Source organism: Rissa tridactyla, chromosome 1, assembly GCF_028500815.1.
Source record: "Rissa tridactyla isolate bRisTri1 chromosome 1, bRisTri1.patW.cur.20221130, whole genome shotgun sequence".
NCBI classification, from domain to species: Eukaryota; Metazoa; Chordata; class Aves; order Charadriiformes; family Laridae; genus Rissa; species Rissa tridactyla.
Window position 1 is genome coordinate 207360704 of NC_071466.1, and position 22997 is coordinate 207383700.

Sequence of the window (22997 nt, forward strand, 5' to 3'; positions counted from 1 at the left end):
CAGGCAGTGGGCACCACTCGCCCGTTCCTGGGGCGAGCAGCCAGCCAGAGCGCTTCCCTACACGCAGCACACTCTTTAGCATCATCCCCGGGACATAGCTGGAAAAGCATTATTACCTAGTTTGACTAGTTACAAGACAAAAAGGCAAAGAAGTGGACAATGCGTATCTTTTTTCATGTGTCAAAGTCTGAAGGTGTATTCTATTTACATAGTTTGTTTTTTTTTTTCATAATTTCAGTTCATCATTTGGCCTGCCTAGCATTTAAAAAGCAAAACAAACGCTTCTTTCATTTTGTTTTTGGCTGCACTCAAGGTGCTCTTACTTTATTGCCAAGTATGTAATTTGTGTATGTGTGTGTGTGTGTGGATTATAACTTACAGTAGGATCTTTGCCAGCCATTTTGCACTCTTCAACCTTGTTTGCTGACGCTGGCCAGAAAATCTGTAAGGAAACAAGTATCTTTTAAGTAACGTATTTATTACATATATTAACAACCAAAAAGCATTTCACTGCCTAACTTACACTAATAAGTTAATATTTTGATATCTTTTATACCTTGATTTTAAGGCAAAAAAGAATTTTCATTGATAAGTGAAAACAACTTTCCGTCTAGCATTCAGTAAAGGAAATAAAGGCCCAGGTCTTTGGCTGATGGAAATTAATTATATTAAATATTTTTAGGATAAGTTTATCAATTTATTTAAACTTCTTCCTTCTAAGTAAGAGATATTTTCATCATCGTTGTCTAAATTACTGTCCGTCTTTACTTTTTTTGCTTCTACTGAGCTTCTAGCAAGAAGACTGAAATATTCAAAGAAGAGTTCTTGTAATTTTTTTTCTTTTTATTTTAACAGCAAAGGTTTGGTTATCTTATGATAAAACATGCTTAAAATCTTAAGATTTCAGGCTGATTTCTTGATTTCTTTCCAAGATATCTTGCACTGCAGTTTTCTGACAAACTTCTTATTGTCTGAATGTTTATCTGATCTATGCTCAAATCTAAAGTTATTGAGCTTCTTCCAGTATTTGTTTTGATTTTGAACTAGGAAGGACATCAATTAGAAATCTTTCCCTAGAAATCTGGTAGGTGACAGAACCTGATAACATTTAGCCTCAAGATAACATAAATAATAGCACTAAAAGATCTCTGTGTATATATATATACATACATATATACACAAAGATTTGTAGGTATGTATGCATATGTATATAGGGTTTCCATAGAGGCACAAAATTAGCAGAGTGAATCTGTTATAAAAATAAATAAACAAACAAAAGAACGTGCGGAATTGCACAGATTAATTCTGAGCTTAATACTGGGTGATCACGTTCACTGCCAGAAAATTTCGGGTGTTTCTGCTTTCTGTTGATTTTTTTTTTTTTTTAAATTCTTATTTTTCCAGGCCTAAACAGAGTGTTGAAATGCCTCACAGCTTTATACTGTAGAATATATTCCATGCAACAGAGGCCTTCCTATCTAACCCAGCTCTGCGCGGAATAAAGCCCGCCCTGCCAAGGGCAGGCTGGAGCGCGCCCTGCGGGAGCGCAGCAGCTCCCAGACACGGGTGGCCGGATCACTGGGGAGACGGGAATTAGCGAAAAGGTCACACAGGCTATTTCAGATCAGAGAAGGCGACCCCATTTCAGAGGAAGACTTCCGTACCATTAGGACGCGTTCACGCCATCGCCCGAGAGGCATTTAATTTAAACGTGTTAAGTTAGAGTTAGCCTCCCCGCACTCCCTGCGCAATCAATTCAGGTAGACAGGCATGTCCAGAGGGTGATTCAGAGCAAAGCCTAATTTAACCGCGCTTAATCACCCTCCAGCGGGGCCTCTCTCTCTCTCCTGACACATTAAAAGCCTTGCCTCTTAAGGAAGGCATTTAACTTCGCTGCTGCAAGCTGGCTATCTCTGCCCCTCCATGCTCCTGAGGTACAGTCATAAAGCCCGTAGATTAAAGGATCAGATGAATTTGGTAGAACAAGGCCTTTTACGGTACACTTTAAGGTAGTGTTGTAGCAGTGATAATCTAAAGATAGGCAAGGCAAAGTCTGTAGGGAGGTAATATCTTAACAGTCAGGCATCTGGGCACACAAGTGCTTTTGCAGGCTACCTATTTTAAAAGTAGAGAAGCTGGATTTGAACTGGTTCTGGAGACAAGAGAGGAATCTGTGAAAGTGGTTTAAACATTTGATAATTTGATTATTTCCAAATACAGGCTGCCCACTACAACTGGGGACTTGGGACACAAAGTCCTTAGAAAACGGCATCTCGGTAAGTCAGAGACGCAGCCAGAAAAGCGGTGGTGTTGAGGAAGATGAGGGCCATAGTGTCCAAAAAAACCCAAACAGGAGGTGTCCCAACTACCCAACTGAAGGGTGAAGGCTGACACAGACATAACAAAGGATTGGAAAATAGTTCTGCGATTAGGCTTCAGAGTACAAAACAAAAAAATAGTTGAAGGTTAAAGGCAACTCTATCCCTGTTGTTTTTTCCCCTCTGGCCTGAAAAAGATCATATGTATCTTATTCTTCCTTACAGGCTTCTTTCAAAAGTGCATCTCTGAATTATCTTAAATCTTGGAGAGGAGTGGGAACCATCAACCCATACAAATTGTCCTTATGTTGCTTCAAAACGAGTTAACAGAGCAGGTTTTAAACGGTGTTTGAGGAGCAGCCATGCTAATAGTTTATTCATAAACCAAGGACTAACAGTTCAATAAGGTGCGTGCCTGGACTTTTGCCGGCTGCAAAATAATGAAATACACATTTTGTGTCTTAGAAAGAAATACATATAGTAAAGCAACCTTGGATTCTCAAAATAAATCTTGAACTTACACTGAGAGGATCCTGGCTTATATTATTAATATTCAAAGACAGAATATGATCTTTGCTGCCCACGTAGATCCGATCCTGATCTTCATCCATTAGTAATATCCTGTAATCCAGGGGACTGTGGGATATTCTGTGATATTCAGAGGTCTTAGTTTCTTGCAGCTCTGAAATAGTAAAGACAATAAGTTAGTAAAATGGTTCAGTTGCCTTTCTCGCCTCCCAACTACATTTCTTTCTAAATAAAGGCATCTTTGAACACAAGTGGGGTCAATAAGAGAAGAAAACCCCTCATCAGACACTTGGTAATAATGCAATGGTTGAGTTAAAACTCCCTTTCCCAGTTTGAATGCGTTTTTTTTAAACGTTAAGTAGCTCGACATAGCTCATAAAAATCAGGCATTGCTGTTGTCCATTGATCTAATTAATTCTTATTTCAACGGATATGATTATTCACAGCTTTGGCTTTTAAAGAACACCATATACTAAATTAATCAATGTGTTCAATACATTTTGAAGTTTATGACAGCAGAAAATCCACAAGATCAATGAAAACTACATAAGAACAGTTTACTTTCTTTTCCTAACAGGGGACCTCACTAAGAATGGGTTTTTGTCATTTTCAAGGTTATTTTTTTTTAGTTCTTCATCACTATGCACAGCTCACTTAAAAGATAAAAAAAAAGAAAAAAAAAGTATTCCCTCAAGCCTAAAAAAGTTGTTTGTTTATGGGACTTGGATCAAACTATCAAAACTGTAGAAATAGCTCTCTTTTTTTTGTTTTCTTTTTTTCCCCCCCCATATAATACTTTCTTCAATGAAGTGAAGTGAAAAACATCCTTTGATCTCGGTAATGCAGGATCAGGCCTGTTACAGGAATAGCACAAACATCTGCAATATAAGTATTTCTTGCTGCCCTTGAGAAAGCTCAGCCTTCTTGTCTTCGCTTGGCCAATAAATTTTGACGCCCACTCAGATTATTTTTCTTTTCAGTAATAACAGAAGGGATATTTCTCAAGAGATGAGAATGGAGAAACAAAACTTTAATAATCAATTTCTCCTTATTCAAATGTTCCACATATAATTATGCCATGTTAGCTCATGAGCATTATTATTGCATTGTGCTCCCTGTGACTCTAAAAGGGTGGCAAATACACAGTACATATGAAAATGAAGCCCTCCTATAATGTTTAGTCATAAATCTAAGAACTGAGTCCACACCCCTTTTGCAAACTGTTTGGGACAATATGGCTTGTAACTGTTGCTAAAGCCTAGTTTTTGCTAAAAGCAAAGTTTTTGCTGAAGGCTTTTCTAAAAGCAAAGTCATATACTGAGGACACTTGCATCATCCTCTGCTACAATTAGTAGTTTGCTGCAGAGATAAGTGGTTGACTGTGGATGTCTTATCCAAAATTAACCATCTATGCCTTTTAGATGACTAGATTAACACGGGCTACTGATATTTTGGAAAGCAAAACTCTCAAAACAAAAATATTTTTTGATATTTGCTCTGTTAAAAAAAAAAAAACACGTATGCCTAAAGTACACACTTTCAGTAAAACACATCTTTAGCTTGAAGCATAATTTTTTCTTTGAAAATTACTTGGAGAGCAATTTTTGACAAGCTGTAGACAACATACAGGCAAAGGCTGCAGTCTTAGGACTTACACCTGTCTACTAGAGATCTAATGATTGAAAGAACACTTACCAGAATATGATTTGCATTGATAAATATAATACACAACCACTGAATTTTTATCACGATTGTTAAATAGTTTCGTAGGAAGATGAAAAATATCTTCAGTTACTGAAAGATATGATGTTTTGATTCACTTAGACGTGTGATAGCTTTCAGGAGCTAAGGGTTACCTACATGCATTTATTATGGTAATATTAAAAAAAAATATATAATATTTCTATTTCATGTGTCCCTCAAGAAAGGATAAACATACAGTCAAGATTTACGGTCTGCACCGAAAAGCTTAAACTGAAACAATACTCATTAAATATATATGAAAATTGTCTGCATCGTTTTCAGAAGCCTTTCTTCAGTGCTTGAAAAATCAATTGTTTTACTTTATTAAAAAAAAAAATCCTCCCTGCAAGCTCGCAGCTAGGATTTTCAAAGGCACCTGGGAGACTCATCAGCATAGTGCCATTAAAACGCAGTCCCTTTGCCCTCTCTGAAATTCTCAGACTGACCTTTCACAACAAGCCTGAGAAGCTAACGCTCATCCCTTTTGCTGGTGGCCTTATTAACTTTACTGTAATATTTGGCAGCCGTAAGGTGAAAACCTTCCCATAACTGTGTATGTGATATCCTAGGAAAGCACATATGAAGTGGGAGAGGCTGCAGTTTCCCGCACAACACTGAGTAAATGTGAGCACAGTGACTGAGCAATAAAATGCCTCTCCTTATTGCTTCAGAGACTGACAACGACTGACAAAGAATAAGCCATGACTGACATAAAAGATGACCAAGATCATGACGATTGTTTTTCAGCAGAAGACAAAAATAGAGATATTTGATTTCCACAACTTTCATTTATTAAAATCCATTATTTTCCTGGATTTTTAACCTCATTGCAATGGTATTATGTTTTCTGAGGCACCTGAACAGTAATCTGCCTCCATCAAGCTGCTGATGAGGAGAATACCTTATGACATGCCACTAAACCACAGAAAACTCAATGCCATTCATAAGAAGGAAGGAAAACCCTGAAACAAATAGTCTCAGACAGATTTATTAGTTTTATTACTTTCAGTGCTGAAGCATACAGTTTATTAGACTCTTAGGGCTATGGGGAGGGAATTTATAATTAATCAAATTTCCTTTTCATTTAACAAAATTTACCATGCAATCACCCAAGAAAATTTGATTTTTTAAACATTTACTATCTGAGCGTTGTTACTTGGAAAGAGTGGTGGCTGGAAAGATGCTTTTAATTTCCCAAAGTTTTTGTAAAAAAATGATGTAAACATTTCCTGACCTTCAAAGTAAATTCTGTTCCATGCTTTGGGAATTTAACCAAACATTCAAGGCAGTAAACCCTGTATGGAGAATGATGTTGTGGACAGCTCTCTGTGAATAGTAACGATTTTGTTTGGCAATAAAAAAAAAAAGATTATAATATATTCCATACACAAATAACTGTCATCCTTAATGATACAAGAATAACCTTTGTTCCCTCTTTTTTCATCAGTCAGTGAATTTAGTTTTGGCTTTCCTCAATGATAAAGCCAATACCAACGTGATTCCTAGTGTGTTAGAAACCTGGTATTAGAAGACAGGTTATACAGCTCTTGTCCCTTGTAATGAAAAACAAAAGCTTCAGTGAACTCCCTCCCCAGAGCTATTATTATTATTATTATTATTATTATTATTACTACTACTACTACTACTACTATTACTATTACCGTTACCGTTACCATTACCATTACTATTACTATTACTATTATTAAACTGCACATTTTGGAGATCCCAATGACTGGGAGTTTTCTCCGTACACAGTACAGCTTACTGACAATTAGGCAGTTTAACATTTACACTTTAATTGTCCTTCTAATCCGCCACAAAAGTTAATGCAAGTAGTATTTTTTAAAAAGTTGTGTTCTCGCAGGAGAAACAACAACATGTTTGTGTAATATCCATTATTAAGATCACAAAAGCCTTTGTAACACTCAAAACTCATGGTGTTAGCTAGAAAAAAAACAATTTACAGCTATCAGAGACTGGAAATTCAGGAAGGTAGAGATATCTCCTCTGCTGACAAACACAAACTTCTACACCCAAATTATCCGACCTGCATACAGGTACATGAGCTAGATCCACTCATCACGTTGTCCTCTGAACGTCTTATTTAATCACTCAACATCAGCCTTTCATCACTCCTTAATTCAAATTCACTGGTATCACCATTGAAAATACAGTCTGACTTTCCTAACATAAGGATATAACTTTCCCAAATATGTAAGATAAGACCCTTATATAAGTGACTTCCTTGGTAGACATCTTATACTAATATAGATGTCTGATACATACATTACTGAAACTAATGCAATTTTTAGCAGGACCTTCCCAAAATAAGATTTTCCTATTCGCAGACCCACATAACCACTTGCTAATGCAAAGTTCGATATAATCAAGAAATTACATTGCAGAGTTTGGTAAGCTACAGCCGTGGTACGCAAGCATCCCCAGCCCAAGTTCAAAGCACTGAGTTTATCCACAGATAAGCTGTGGATAACCTACGATACGTGAAAGAGTACATGCAGTCGTCTCTGCACGGTACCACCCCTGGGTTTCCAGCCTGGCAGGGCTTCTTTGAGCAAATCTAGGATGCTCTGTCAAGCTTTTAATTTAGGATCCCCTGTGGTAAAGCACAAGAAATAATATGTTTTCCTTCTCTTTCCTGCTGGCAGAAGGATTCCGTCTCAGAAGGTTGTTTATGGGGAAGCTGAGAGCAGAGGCAGAGATTTGGTGTATGTGCCTCGAAAAGGCAGGGAGTAAAGCACAGCAATCCAGCTTCACTCGCAGCTCCACAGTGAAGAGGAGAAACACAGCTTACCAGAAAGATGGGCTACATGTCCCCAGGGAACCTCTGCTGCCCAAATCGGCGTGGATTTTATGCAGCCTGTGATTTGCAAGTCATCAGTAACATGCTGCTTCCCTTTACTCCCTTATCGGGTATGGGGTCCACAACCGACAGGCCTTGTGTACATCCAGCACTAGGCTTGACAACATCAGCTCCTAGTTAAGGAGGCTGTAAGACTCTCTTAAGCCTCATTAAACCTTCAGTTTGTGCCAACAAATATGCCAGCCCATGCCAAACGTGAAACTGCAATGTAAAATCTCACCTTCTGGGAACTGAAAGGAAACCAATTCCTTTTTTTTTTTTTTTTCTTTTCGCTTCCCCTCCCCCTGAAATAAATATTTAAGTAGAATGATTTTTTTCCTTATAGAATCAAAAGGAAATGTCACCTTTTTACTCACAGGTCACTTTGGAACAGGAGAAAAAGTAATTTGCATGTATACATGTATAGAGAGACTGTGCATAATGTTGCTAGCAATGAAAAGAATCGTTATATATTTTAAAAATGTGAGTGGAATCAGAGGTATCTGCAAAGTTACAAAAAATAATTTGAACAAATGCTTCTGTTTTATTACAGTTTAAATGTTTTCCTCTCTACTTCGTATTAACTAACTTCTCTGTTTTGTACCTTATTAGTAGAAAGAACTGGAAAATATCTAGTTAAAAGATATTGGATTTAATAAGAATCTAATAATGTCAACTTTTGTTTTCTTGGCCTTATTTCTGATTTTTTAGTGTAAAGACATGGAAGAAATAAATGTATTATTTTTATAGTTTCCACAGTACCTGTGGAAAAAGTATGCTATTTATAATACTGTTTTTCAACTCTGTGAGGATACGGTGTGACTATTTGTTTAGTTTTATGTATGGAAAGAGAAAAAAGAAAGTCTGACTATTTCCTTTCAAAACTTCACAACGAGTCACCTTTGCGCTGTCGATATGCCTGTTCTTTGAAGAAACCTGTATTGATTCCTTCTGCTCAAGGGGGCGAGATAAGAGAGCCGCTAAAGCAGTTTGCCACTGCTCATGCAGTGCTCAAACTAAAACCCGACCCTCCACCCGCTCTCCAGTGAAGCTGATTATAAATGGGTGCACAGTCATTTGGCCAAAGAGCCACACGCGGCCAGATGTGCTACTAGCCAGTCCCTGGTGTGCCTTAACCATACGGAGCCCAAAAAGCTCAGGTAGACCTTTGACCTTTTCTTTATCTCTTTATCTCTTCTTCACGCATGAGAATTCTTTGCACTTTTTTTTTTTTTTTTTAATGCTGTTAGAATGGAATCTGTTTTTTTGTATAAGGCGGTAATAGGTTTATAAGGACTGGAAATCACAGATGTGCACACTTGCTAGCTTCTGAATCGGTCTGAAAGGGGTTTCATTACATTTTTACTAAAAAAAAAAAAAGAGCATGCGAGAGGCGAGAAAATAAGATTTACAAGTGCTCATACAATCACGGGCTAACTAATGAACAAGATCACTTGTAGGATAGGGAGGAAGGGAGCTCAGACAGTACAGGCTGAAACAGGAGCACGCTTTGCCCAGAGCTAAAATGTATTATTTGCTAGAAGGAAACTTAATTGCTGTATTTGGAATGAGGATAAATAACGCTGAAATGTCAATGATATCTAAATATGATCTGGTTTAAATACACACCTTGAATACTTGTTGGTATATTTGCTAAATGAGTTGAAAATGGAATTTAAACATTACTGGATTGAGATAGTGAAGTCTTTTATAAATCAAAATAATAGAACCAAGGTGAAGTCTTTGGAGAGTCAGGCCCAGAGGTAGCTCTAGCATGTCTGAAGAACAATCTGTCACCTTGTGCAGCTCAACATACACATTAGGAGCAGTAAAACACTCAATAGCTCTTTGTGAAGGGGACCATGTGTTGATAGGAAAAGACATACCAGTTAATAGTTGACCTTAAGCAGAGTGTTCACATATGTCAGTAGATGAGGCCTTTCTTTACAATTCACAAGACACACAGACGTCCTAAAATCCTGGTAACTTGTAGACTTTAAAAAGATCACAACGGAGTATTACCTGGCTTTTGATCTTGGGGCTTTTTAGAAGTTGTACTGAAAAGGGAATCACTCATGACAGAGCGCTGTTTTATTAAAACTATCAAAAACTATCAGAGAATTTTTTGTCTTTGATTTGCTACTTTGAAGAATGAAGAAGGAGGGGCAGATCCACTGAGGTGTGGGCAGCTGCCAGTTTTGTGCGGAAGGAATGTGATTTCTAAGCAAAGGCAAACACACACGACGAGAGAAAGTCTTACTTGTGTGTGGCAAAATGTATTAACATGGCTCTGTGGCACATTCATCAACCCAACACACCCCACAAGGTTAAGTGCATTTTTATTGAAGCTTTACATTATGAAGAACAGACGCTATTAAAATGCCGAATTTTTTTTTTTTACTTACACAGATATTGTCATGATGAAATCATACCACATTCCACAATAGAATCCCCACTCCAAAACAAAGAGGAAAAATATGTCAACTTTTTCCAAACTGCAGTTGCATAGCTATTCCAAGTCTTGCCAAATATTCCAGTATTGAGATTCTTTCATTGAGAATTACACGAGACCACCCACGCCCTCCAGCCAGCCGGTCTTGTTAGGCTGTAGGCACGTCTAGGCATAATTTTCAGATTATTCCTCCATTTACCTCACTGTAAACCTGGAATAACTCCTCTGAAGTCTGTATAGGTATTTCAATAAAAACATTGAAAAGTGGGCTTCTTACTTTTTAATAAATAGTGTGCAGTTATAGTTTTACAGGTCATCGACTTTATCCCTTTATATAATTGTAATTTGTGGGGTTTATTTCAGATGTCACAAATACTGCCACTCTACAGAACCTTCCAGAAGAAGATACCTGATTTTTCAAATATTGCCTTGCTCATTTCTGCCCATTATTAACCTGTTCAGGCTTTATTGTTGTTTTTCGTCCCAAAACCAAAGAGAGAACTTTGGCAAGCATGGAGAGCCATAAAGACAGGCCAACTGTGTTTAACTTCACTGCAGCTTAGTTAGCCCATCAGATGGGAGCCAGTCTTCTCCAGGTCTTGTGTATAAAGAGCTTGTATATAACAGCTCTGCAGCGTGCAGACTGCTCTCCAAGAGTTGTAAGCTGCATACTTTGAAGTCTGCACAGTTATACGGAGTTTACCCTTTTGTTCCTTTCCAACAGACATGGAGAGGGTCCTTGCCACATTGCCTAAGGCTGCACAAGCTCAGCCCATCTCACTAGCCCCGGTGGACACAGTGGCTTTGCCATTGGCGCTTGAGATGTTTTTGTTTTCCAGATGCAGGAGTGAGAAGCTTTCAGTTGCCAAGTATGACTTTTTTTTTTAGATGAAGCAAGAGAAAGAGCCGCACCCGTGGAGAAGTCAGACAAATTCCACATAATTCCACTTCTTGTGGGAGCAGTATATCTTCTCAGTGTAATCTCTTATGTTTTCTTTCTTGCTCTTTTCTTCTGGTGGATCAGCAATCACGTCATTGGAGGAACGGCTGTGCTTCCTCCTGCGATGCTCAGTCATACAGAGAAATGTTCCAAGTAGCTATCAGGCTAACTGGCCAGCTGAAGCCCTGACTGTATGCAGACACCAAAACTCTTTGATCCAAATTTAAAGGAAGATAAGAGAAATGGAAGAAAATGAGTTACTGTAATTGTCTGTCTGAAAAATGAATTAAAACTGAAGCTAGTGATATTCTCCAACTCAGAACTGGGCAACAACACGAGGCTTGTGAGCTCTTCTTCCAATTCATTCGTCTTCATCCCATTTGCTGCTAGTAGGTTGGCCTCTGGGAGGAGAACAAGGTCCAAGTGGACTTCTCAGTAGTTTTGCATCTCATTTAGGCTGTTATTTTTGTGATAAAAGCAAACCTTTTTTAGACTTAGGTGTATCTGACTATTTACTCCCCACAACCTGATGTGGCAGATGATGTCAGCTGGGATGGTTTTGAATACTGGGGAGGGAGAGAGAGCAGCACGGAGAGTTTAAGTAAGGTTGAGTGAAAGGTAGGTTGTTTTATGGCTAGAATTGTCTTTCTTTGCAAGTTTACTTTTCTGTTTCAGTGAAATAGTGTACTTGGCAGATTTACTGAGGTAGCCTGTAGACAGTGAAGACATAATTTGCCCTTTGTAAAACTGACAGAGGCAGCTACTCCCCAGATGTGCAGTTTTGAGGTGTTAATACTTTTTCATTGATGTGCCAACAACCATGCCTCTGAATTATAGTGAAGAACTATCAAATGTTGCAAAATAATCAACCCCTTAAATAATGAAAGTATGATAGTAGTCTCTTAACTTCTTTTCTGACCAAAAATCCTCTTCACATCAACTCACGTGCAGTCTTTCTTCTTCTCTCCGAGCATATTGTCACCAAGCTGCAGAATTACTCTTGTTGCCAGAGCTAATAAAAACTCCTTGAGAAAACACAGCTCAACCACTGAAATATTTAATTATGGTTTCTGTAATAAAGTAAGATGCTGCTTCACTGTGGTGAGGCAGAGGAACCCTTTTCATTATGTTCTTTTCTCTCCTTCAAAGAGCAACCTCTCCAGAGATTCAGCCAATCTCTGTATATCTAGGATTGGCATTACTGCCCTTGCTGCCATAATCCCTGCCTTTATTGATGTTACCAACTTTAACTGCAATTTTAACCATGCTACTTTATCCACAGATCTCCTTAAAACATATTGGTCCTTTCTTTGGCAATCACTTCTCACCCCTACTCTGTATAAAAAAAGGCAACTTATTATATGTAGGCTTGGTTACAGTTTCATTATTATTATTATTATTATCATTTTAATCAAATTAGGATTAGCTATCAGGCAAACATCAGGCATAAAGAGATCAGGCTACATCCCAAGTGCTTAGCTTTTATTCATTCTTCAGTAAAATAATGTAAAATTTACTCAGCCATGAGCTGAAGAAGGCTTGGAGGGCACTATTTCACATTCCAAACAATTTCATTAATGAATTCATATAAATGGATTGGTGAATTAAAGGGTGGTATTTTTAGACACAAACAATCCTGAATACAAAGGGATGCTCATAAAAGAAGCCAAGTTGTCTATAACAAAAATAAGGAAACAGGTATATGGGATGTTCAGTATCAGATACACCTAGGTAAACTACTGGTTCCTTTTTTACTCTGTTTTCTTGTTTCGTAATAGTATCCGTATGTCAGTTAATGGTACACATATATCTGGTGTCTATACAGTCTTGTCTATATATCAGATAATCATCTCTATATACCAAGTCTAGAAAGTTAGCAAGCTCTGCTTTACGTCTGGGAAAGATAAAAGAAACACTTATTCTCGCTCTACTACGTGAGAAAACAAAGCAGCTGGAGGTCAACAAATGGCATCCCCCCTTCAGTGAACCTTCAATGAACCCCTAGTCCAACATGATGCCAGAAGTGTCGTTATATTTGAGATAACAAACTTTACCAAAAGAGACAGCCACACTCCATTCCACAGTTCTTTGACAACTGTATTTATCCAAATGTCCTCCTGACATTTCTACTTGTAGAATAGAAATATTAGAAGACTTCATTCTTTTTCCTATATTTCTTTGTTGTTCTGTATGGTTAAATTACCCCTTGTAGCCTAATTCGGGCTCTTTGATTAGATTTGATTTTGCATCCAAGCGGCCACCCAGCTTTTTGCAATGACAGGAAGCAAACTGCTTTCTGGATGTGGGTGTTTGGGATGCCTCCTGAAGCCAAGGAAAGTTTGGGTTTTGAGAAGAGCAAAGGTCAAGCCTATCCTTAAATGTTTTCCTGTTGTTTTTTTCCCCTGAAATACGCTTTTCTGGTATATTAAATGCATTCACTCCCAATAGAGGATTAGCCATGTGGTTTCATCAGACTGCACATTAAGATTTTTTTTTCCCCCAAATTACCGTAATGCCACAACTTGCTTCACTGGACACAGGTCTTGGCCACGTACCCCAGAGGACTTCAGAGGTTGGACGCAACTAGAAATTATTAATTTCACCATCAGTGTTCACTGTTTGAGTTGCTGAACACCTAGGATTGTTATGAGTATTTTCAATATTAAATTAATTAAGACTTAGTTTTGTTTTTTTTTTTTTTAATGTCAGCTTCAAAAACAAAATACTTCCAAGCATGTGTGCACTGAATATTATTTTATTTAAGCTTACTTTATTTCTGTATGGGTTCGGAAGCTGGAAGTGGGTCTGTCACTGTTAGGTGAGATGTGGCTCAGTGGGAGTAGGAGTGCTGCGCTCAAGCCCCGCGGGGAGATGTGTTCAGTGGGTAGCATGCTTGCTGCTTAAACAGACAGAACGTAACCGTATTTCACTCTTTTTCACACCATAAGGACTGACACAAAGAGCGAATTTAGGAGCACATTCCAGAGCTTCATGCTACCATCAATCTTCAAGTGATCACCAGCTGGTATTTGGGTGCACAATAAGTCATGTTTAGTGGGCTGAGCATAGCCTGGTGGATTAGAGTCCACTCAACTCTAAATCCTATTCTGCTGGTATTTTGTTTTTTGACTTGAGACATGTCACATAAACTCTCTGAGTTACATATGTAAAGTGGAGGTAACAGTTTGATATTTATTTGACTGGGTTGTTTTTGGGTTGCACTGGATCATGTACAAAAAAGCCTTTGAAATTAAAATGAAATAGCTGGAGGAAGTTATTTCAAGTGTGTTTCACACGCAAAAAGAGAGATTTTTTTGTTTGTTTGTTTTAAGTCCAGACTCTTCAGACTTAATAAGCTCAGCCAAAACTCTGGTTTGGATTTAAGAGATAGCTTTTATACTCTTCTGTTTAGATTTCATCTGAATGGGAAGCCATTTAAATAAATAAACCTTCCGCAGTCACTCACTCCGTGTTTAAACTAGACTTGCAGTATTTATTCCGTAGGATGACCATCTAGTATTTGGCCAAAAGAAGGGAAAAAAGTATAAGAATTCCCCTTCTTGCATGTCCACAGATATAAAAAAATTTTAGACAAAACCTACTTGTTTATATTCAACTCCCAGTTATGAAGCATGTCGCGATTACAACGGTACCACTTTTAGATAATGGTAGGCTCTAACAGGAGTGAGCTGTTAGTTCACTTGGATGTGCTGAACACCAGCAAAGAGAAAAAGGAAGAGAAATCATTGGTCCCAGGTAAAAGGCAGGAGTCAAGAGAGTAACAGACACAGCTAAAGTACTACATGGAACTCTTACAGGTTCAGCACAGAAATAGCAGGTTCAAGGAAGACAGGACCTGAACAACAATCCAAACCTGAAGGGTATTTAGATTCCTGACGGATTAAAATTGGCACACTGCAGGTATAGGATAGGAAGTGGTACTGGACAGTATGGTACAGAAAACCACAGTCAACCGCTTATCTCTGCAGCAAACTACTAACTGTAGCAGAGGATGATGCAAGTGCCCTCAGTATATGACGCTGTCCCCTTGATCCTGAAACAAAATTAAAATTGCACTAACTTTAAAGGCAAAATTCACAGATTTTGTCCTTTATTTATTACCTGTACTCATATTTTGGAAGCAACAGCAAAATAAAGCGGCTATTCATTTAAAGTATAATGTACAAATATCTAAAACAAAGGAGATTTGTTTCAGGACCAGAACAGGGAACTATGAGTCAGAACTCCTGGGCACTTGCTCTCTGACCTTGAACAAATCTCTCACCCTCCATTTATGTCAGTTTAACCATCTGCTATATGTTTATAACAACGCTTACCTGTCTTTCAGAATTACTATCAAGTTCAACTAATGTATGTTTGCTAAAAAAAACATCAAACAAATGAAAAGCATTTTTATGTTCAAGGTATTATTCTAATTTGTGTTCCTTAACCATTTAGGCTTATTGCACAATACATTTAAATCACTTCATTTTACAGGTACACATGTTCTAGTGTTTCTGTGTCATATAAAGTAATGCCACTTAATGCACAATCCATTTCAGCTCAATTAAATAGATAATGCCATGAATTCTATTGTAGTAGAATGGAAATCTCTACCACGAAATTGTGACAGAGTAAATACAGACAGTTCTGAATAGCTTTTAATCAGAATTTGTTTACTAAAGGCATGTTAACTTCTCTAGATTTGCCCATGAGAAGGAATGCCAAACAGTGACCTTTTGAACTCGTAGCTTGAATGCACAATATTTTTAACAGGTTTAAGTCTTTTAGCTGGTGTTTATTTAATAGGGCTTTCACTATTATATGACATATTTTGACTAATTCCCTTAAATAGCTTCACTTTCATAGCAGTTCACTGTATACTTCAACTGTTTATCAGTTATGAAAAACTAAAAGCAATTCTAATAACTTTTAACTTTGTTAAACTGATCTCTCATATCTGCTCCTCTTCCTTGTCTCTGTTTACTATTGAATGCTGGGTTATTGGGTGGTCTACTGGCACTCAATGTTCCTAGAAGCAGGATCAGATACATATTAAGTGTAAAATACATAATTTCAACTTATTTTTATGTGTTTTTGGTGTCAATCTATTGTAAAGTCTAAATATTATCCACTGAAGACATTACAATCTAGAAATACCTATCTTTCTCATTTGTGCTACAAATGCTATCAAATCTACTCTTTCTATGGGAATATCATTAGTTGAGAATTACAACCCTTTATGCACAACACAGGATTTTATCATCACTGACCAGTAGTCTGTTGACCTGATTTTCCACTGCATTGCTCCAAACGTTCCACTCTCAACACCAATAAAGTCAACAGAGAACCACTGGCATAAAATATAGCTAACGCATCAGGACTCAAGTCTTAGCTCTCCAACCTTCAGAAGTACAGTCTCCAAATTTATTAACTTACCAGTTGTGTGCAAGTAAAATTTCAAAATTGTTGAAATATGAGCTCATGGTGAGAAATGACCTAGAAATTTAGACACTTGGCCTCTAGTCCCGGTATTACTACTGAGCTTGAGTGCAGACAATCATTCTTAGAAATGTGATTCTCAGCTTTGCAATGCCTGTCAGTCTCTCCTTTTGTACAGCAACCTTGAGGTAGAACTGGGAAGAGCACAAGTATCCACCTTCCTGTAGGAATATTTCAGGCATTAGCCTTCTGCCTTTTTTTACAGCTGACACAAACCATTTGGTGCAGGTTGGTAAGGCCTGACCACGCATATCAAGCTCACCATAATCAATTTAGGCAGAGAAATGATTTTTTTCTGCATGCCAGTAAACCCTAGACAGCCACCTCCTTCGACAACCCAATGCAAAGAGAAACACTGTGCTGGGGGTGCCCACTAGTACAGCTTTGGTCTATTCAAATTTCTGATTATGAGCTAGGCTGGATTTTCCTGAATTAATATTCTGAACATAGGCTCTTAATTCCAATTTAGATGTCGGTTTAGGTGCATAATTGGCATATTGAATAGGTTCCTGGTCATACTTCCGTGCTATACCACGCTTCCCTTACTCTAGCTTTGGGCATGTAGCAACTACTGTCATTTCTTTTACATGTAAGCTTAGTACTGCAATGCCACTTTATATTCCAAAATATGAATACCAAAAGAATTCAGCAATATCTGTTGATTTCTTAACAAAGGAAATATTCTGGAGTCTGGCAAAATGTTTTCCCTTTCGTACGTCATTCTGTCTTACATGCGCCGCGCTCACATAGTCATGCAGGTATGATACTGCTACACTCAGAAGTCTCAATCCTGAGCCTAATCACAGGAGGCAAAGCAGGCTGTCCCAGACTTGTCATCTCCCATCAGATTACCTGACCTTTATCACATCAAATCAACGCACGGTAGTCCAGAAATAGAACGATTAATGATTTCCAACTTGTAAGAAAAAGTACACACAAAGAAGTTCATCCATCAGTGTTCCTCATACCAAATGAAATGGTCACAAATCCTGCACTGCCAGAAAATACATCACCTTCTTCAGGCTTAAAACATGACAAGACAATAAGGGCAGTATATTTTAGGCTTGGTTACGAGAAAAGGGAAATATTAACAATCAACAACTATTCTGGGAAGAAACTTTCTGCTGAAGGAGGCAGAAATAAAGTCATCGTTTTCAGGTGTTTTCTGAAAGGAAGGACAGTGATACAAGAACCTAACTTGTCCACGCTGACATAATTTTCTCTTTTGTCATTGATTTCAAACTTCTTCTGCAGGTTCCTGTTTTTTTTGTTTTGTTTGTTTGTTTGTTTTTCTCTAACAATTAGGAAAGAAGCCTGGATACTAGCCTCATACTAGATATCCAACATTTAGATGACAACACTAGAAGTAGGTGAATTTATTCAATATGCCAAAAATACAGCTTTGTCTCACTGGCACTTTGAAGGACAAGTGTCCCAGTGACAGTAAAAAATAATAATCTGAAAACAGTTAACTAAGGGTTTTGTTTGTTTGTTTCCATGGTTGACTTTGGGCCATTGAAATAAAAAAAAAATCTAATTCTTTATAACTATATTGAACTCAAATGTAATTGCATCAAAAACCTCCACGCAGGAAAAAACAATCACACAGACAGGAGTGTGGTAAATTAACTTGTTGGATTTATCGTCTTAGAAAGCAAGTGACACATGAGGAGAGGAAGGAAGGCAAGACAGTAAAATATCTGCAATTTGAATACATTTACATTCATTTCCTGTAACATTAAATGCCACCTCATATCCCCCTGCCCCTCACACACTAAGCCAATGCAAACCAAAGGTCCTGAAAACCCTATTTGTAGAAGCAATCAGAATGTGACTTTTCACAGACGCAAATAAATAATCACGTGAATCAATGTTTGCGAGTCTGGTCCGGCTGCATGTTACCGACATTTCAATGCCATTCGCAAAGAGTGCTCTGTGGATCACATAATTAATACAGTTTTTCTCCTTCTGTTCTGCTTTCTTTTCTCCAGCTCTCTAATAAGGCAAAGGAGTGTGCTTTTAGCCGGTCTGAGCTTGCGCACATCAGCTGAGATGACAGACAGCCCACGTCCGAGCGTGAACTGTAGCACGCTTACGAACATTGGCTAACATTTCTTTTTTAAAATAATAAAATGCAGTTGCTAAAGGACAATTTTTGTGCTGGGTCTTGGCCCCCATATTATTCATATCCTGCAAAAATTCTGCTTCAAGTAGCTGACATCAAAAATCCATTCAGTTGTTCAAATATGATGTTTTGCATATCTGACAAGGTTATTTATAACTATTGCATTATTTTAATTAAAAGAAGACCTATCAGTTACATTAATTAATAGTGGTACTGCGTGGTGGAGGTGTGCCTAACAAGTGAATACAGAGTGTAATTTGTTTGAACTGTTTTTTTCTGCTGCAATGATACTGTTACTCAGGAGACATTAGCACTTGGCTAGATTTAATTGAACAAAGGAAACTATGTCAATAGCCTTGGGAAAAACATTCTAATCGGAAATGAGCAAGTATTTAAACAAACTTGCCTCTGTACTGAAAAAAAAAAAAAAAATAGAAAAGGCATAAAATAACTGCTGATAATTAAGATACGAGGACATAGAAAATACGCATTACCATTCTGGAATAGAAAAAATACTAAAATATTCCCAGAATATCATCTCTTTTGCTATATGTCAAGGTAAAAAGCACTTAATTATTGTGGGTGTGTAGATCAGAATACCACGCTGTGATAAGGGACTTGTTATTTCTGATTCCATTTCATGACACGGGAGACGATGCTCTTACATCTTTTGTCTCAGTTTGTGAATTCATCACGTTGACACATTTTTGCCTATGTCTTGCCTCTAAAATTATAGTTGCTGAAAGCCAATTGACTTGGCTTTTAGCTGGCATTACCAGGCTTTTCTTATTGAAAAAACCACTTATTTCTGATGATGAGGACCTTTTATTTTAACTTGAACTCTGTTACTGGCCAGCTGCATAACTGTGGGTCCATCACTTCATTTGGCTGTTTCTCCTTCTGGCTTTGGTCTGTCTTGTTTATTTAGATCATAAACTCCTCAAGATGGGGCCACAAACAGCTTCTGAATGTCTGTGCAGAAGGGCAGGGACAGCATATTACATAATTTCAGTGTATTGCAGTATCAATGCAAAAAAAAGTTGTATAGTGGCTTAAATTATTTGGAAGGGGGTTCATACACACACCTGTTCTTTTTTAATTAGTTTTTTAAACAGTTATTTTGGCTGAAATAGTTTAGGTTCCTAATTTGCATTTTGAACAGCGTCAGAGCAATATTCCTATTGGAAACTTTCCTTCAGGTTGCCTTCTGTCTGCTTCACTCTGTTGGGAGATCCAGGATAAATATGTTGCCATTGCTACTGAGTCACTCGACCACAGTAACAACTGAAACCAAAGCAAATCCTCTGCGGCCATTAGGATTGCAGACAATCTAAGCATCATCTTCTGAAGCAAATAAACAGGCAAGAAACACACAGGAAAGTGATATGTAACAGTTGCCTTCGGATATTAAACAAGGCAGGTCAGTACCAGGTCAAAAATATTTTGTATGGCGGCTCAAACCACAGACACAAAGTCAGGATTGCCATTAAGTTACAACAGACCTGCAAACATTACAGGAGGAGGAAACACAAGGGCATTCTTCCAAAACCCAATAGCTCCATCACCCTTTCTGACTCAGTGAATACATAAGCAGTTAAGAGGGGGCTCAGCAGGTCCATTTTAAGAATTCCAGGTTATCTGAGAGAAGGGACATGGCTTGCACGAGTCTTCCTTTTCCATTAATAAAGTCAAATGTGTGTTTGTCCATACACTGATGAGGCAGGTTGCGGAAAAGTCATACAGTCTTCTGCAGGCATCTAGTTTGAAGTGCTGAATTTAGAAGCCCAGTTCTAGAAGCTCTGTATAGTCTCACTGAGAGAGAAAACTCAGAGGGTACTTAGATTCTCTGAAGCTCCTTCTGAAGGAACCCGCCTTGATTTGTTGAGTCGAAACAGGGCCTAAAGAAGTGAGGCTCTAACTCCAATTTGCAAACAATTCTCAGTTTACTTGATCTGCATAAGGGCACATCTAATGGTCTCGATTCCCCATGAGATCTCAAAACAGGTGGAAAGTATACCTCCTTGAATAAAAGATCATGGACGTTTTTCAAAACGCTAGGCCCATGGGTCAGTGGTCATGTATTTTTTCTTGCGAGTATTTTAAAATGCTGCAGTGTCATGTATATCTGTTACAGGAATCACGAGCAACAGGAGAGTAACAATTTGTAGTTTTAATTGATAAAACACCCATCTTCCTTTTATGTCCTTCCAAAGAGATCACACGTTCAGATCTGATCCAGCCTCTGTAGATCTTTATCCCTGCGCTCACTCCTTTTGCAATCAACAGGATTGACAAGATTCCCCTGAAAGATTGGTGGACGTATTTTCAATAGGACAGGGCTAAAAGACTGAAACAAACCAGGAACTTGTAAAGATTTCAAACAGGGTACAAGAAGAAAATAGGAGCAGATTTTCATCTGCTCCAGCTGTAATATGGTCTACTCCAATGAAGTATTTAAGCACTTAGAGCTTAACTGAAAACATACAAGAAGTTCTGCTAAGACTTCTCAGGAATGCAAGCTAAGCATCTTTAAATGCTCTGTTGGACCAGTCTTTAATTCCAGGTAAAAAAGAAAGTGAAGAAAGACACTCACATATGAGGGAAAAGAAAGAAAACAAGTAAGGAAATGAAAATATTGCACTAGTTATTACAAATGGGAATAGTGATATCAGTGTTTAAAATACATGGCAGTGTCTTACTGAAAGACAGGAAGCTAAATTTTAGCTGGAAGATGTAAGTAAACAACGGGGCTGCCACAATTATGTATTGCTATCCCAGCAGAGGAAATAATCAACAAGAAATAAGAGGGTTATGGAAAAAAAAAAAAGAGTAAGAAGAGGAGAAAAAACCGTTCTAGAAATAAGATTGCCAATACAGCTGAAAATGGGTTTGCACGCCGTTTTCTTACTCCTGCCTCTATGCAATCTTGCTTGGACGCGTTTAAGAACAGCCATCTTCAAAAGTCCTTCTGGGATAAGGAAACAAAGAGGGATGGTGGAGGGATACTCCTCATATGTCTAAGATACCAACGTATCTATCTGATAATTTATTTGTCAGACAGTATTTACTTCAGATTCAAAGTAAAATTGCAACTTTTTGTGTAACAAGAAGGCAATCTCTGTCAGAAAGAGTTGCACCTTTGTGAACTAGTCAAAGAGAAATCAGAAACATGAAGAGTAAAAGTGACCTGCCAAAAGTCATCCAAGACCGTAACTGAGAGGAGTACTTACTGCCAAGGCCCACTTTCATGTCCTGTAAGATCAAGGGTTGCATCTTGGCCACTCCTTAAGCGAAGGGAGGAATCATTTGGGAACAGCCATCCCCAAGGAGGCTGCATGTGGCAGAGCCAGGATCCCTTCTCAGAGCCCCAGTGCTAGTTGGCTCCTCTGAAGCCTTTCCAATGTCCTTGGAAGGGACCAAGTACTCTGGCTGCCTACTTGCACGGGTAGCAAACAAACAGCACATGCTCGAGGAGAAAAATGCGGAACCCCCTACTTTAAACAGCCATTAATGGTTTGTGGCTTAACTAAAAATAACAGTGGCTGGAAACACAACCTGACTTTGTTTTTTTTTCTGTATGGGTTCAAATTATGCTGCACAGCGACCAAGACATTTCATGAGATTCAGTCCCAAGAGGTTCAAATTTTACTGTCCCAGGAGGATAGGTTGGTTGTATGTCCCCGGGAAACCTGTCAGAAGGAAGTTGGCTTTTATAAAGCCCACACTAATACACTTCACTCCCAGCCTCCCACACGACAGAGAATTGAGCTAAGACATCACTCAGCCCATCTGCCTCTCTTACCTCCTAAACATGCTTCCCTTGTGTTTTAACAGTATATATTTCACTTGGTTAACAGCTACTAATAATATTGCTTGAGGAACAACGGAAAGTTAGAGGTGGGCAAAAAGAAGTTTCTTTTCTCTTGTAAACGTAAAGAAAAAAACCCACCCAAACACAGATAATTTGAGAGGGAAATAAGCATGCAATCTAGCAACCTGATTTTCGGCACACAACAACCTCCAAGTACAGCATGTGAAATGGCAAAGGCTTGTTACTTCCACACCGTGCCACTAACATCGAAGTCCACGGACACCTCTTAGGTTTTCTGACACGTCTTATTTGACACATGTTACTCTCGCTATACTCAGTGTGCTTTGCACTGGCTGTATACGAAGCTATTTGTTCTTTCTGTTTCCTAGTAGCAAAGGATTTATGTCATTGCATTAGAATGCTATTACAATGAATAAACTCATCACCACCCTGAAAACAAAAACAACAGGGAGAATAAGAAGGAAAAAAAAAAAAAAAGCCAGATGCACATCCAGAGAGAAAAAAGTCCTAAAGATCCCTAAAACAATATATATTTTGGCCACGTATGTGTATCTTGGTGAGTCAGCGTCCCAAATGCAAAATTCAAGGGCTTTGGCCCAAAAAGTAGAAGAATTTTTGAAACAGCCACTGACGTGCCCAATAGCAGAGATGTGCTTCACAGAAAATTCAGAGAGCGAAGAGGAATGTTTGTTTGCCC

At 38.2% G+C, this 22997-nt stretch overlaps 1 protein-coding gene across 1 annotated transcript in view; it reads right to left on the reverse strand.

Moving 5' to 3' along the window:
* SEMA3C (semaphorin 3C) overlaps positions 1–22997 on the reverse strand; it is a 125178-nt gene that overhangs the window by 52396 nt on the left and 49785 nt on the right. The window contains exons 3-4 of the mRNA XM_054215828.1: positions 2840–3000; positions 380–442 (exon numbers count right to left, since the gene is read on the reverse strand). Of these exons, the coding sequence (XP_054071803.1) occupies positions 380–442; positions 2840–3000 (224 nt within the window). The remainder of the gene's footprint in view (positions 1–379; positions 443–2839; positions 3001–22997) is intronic.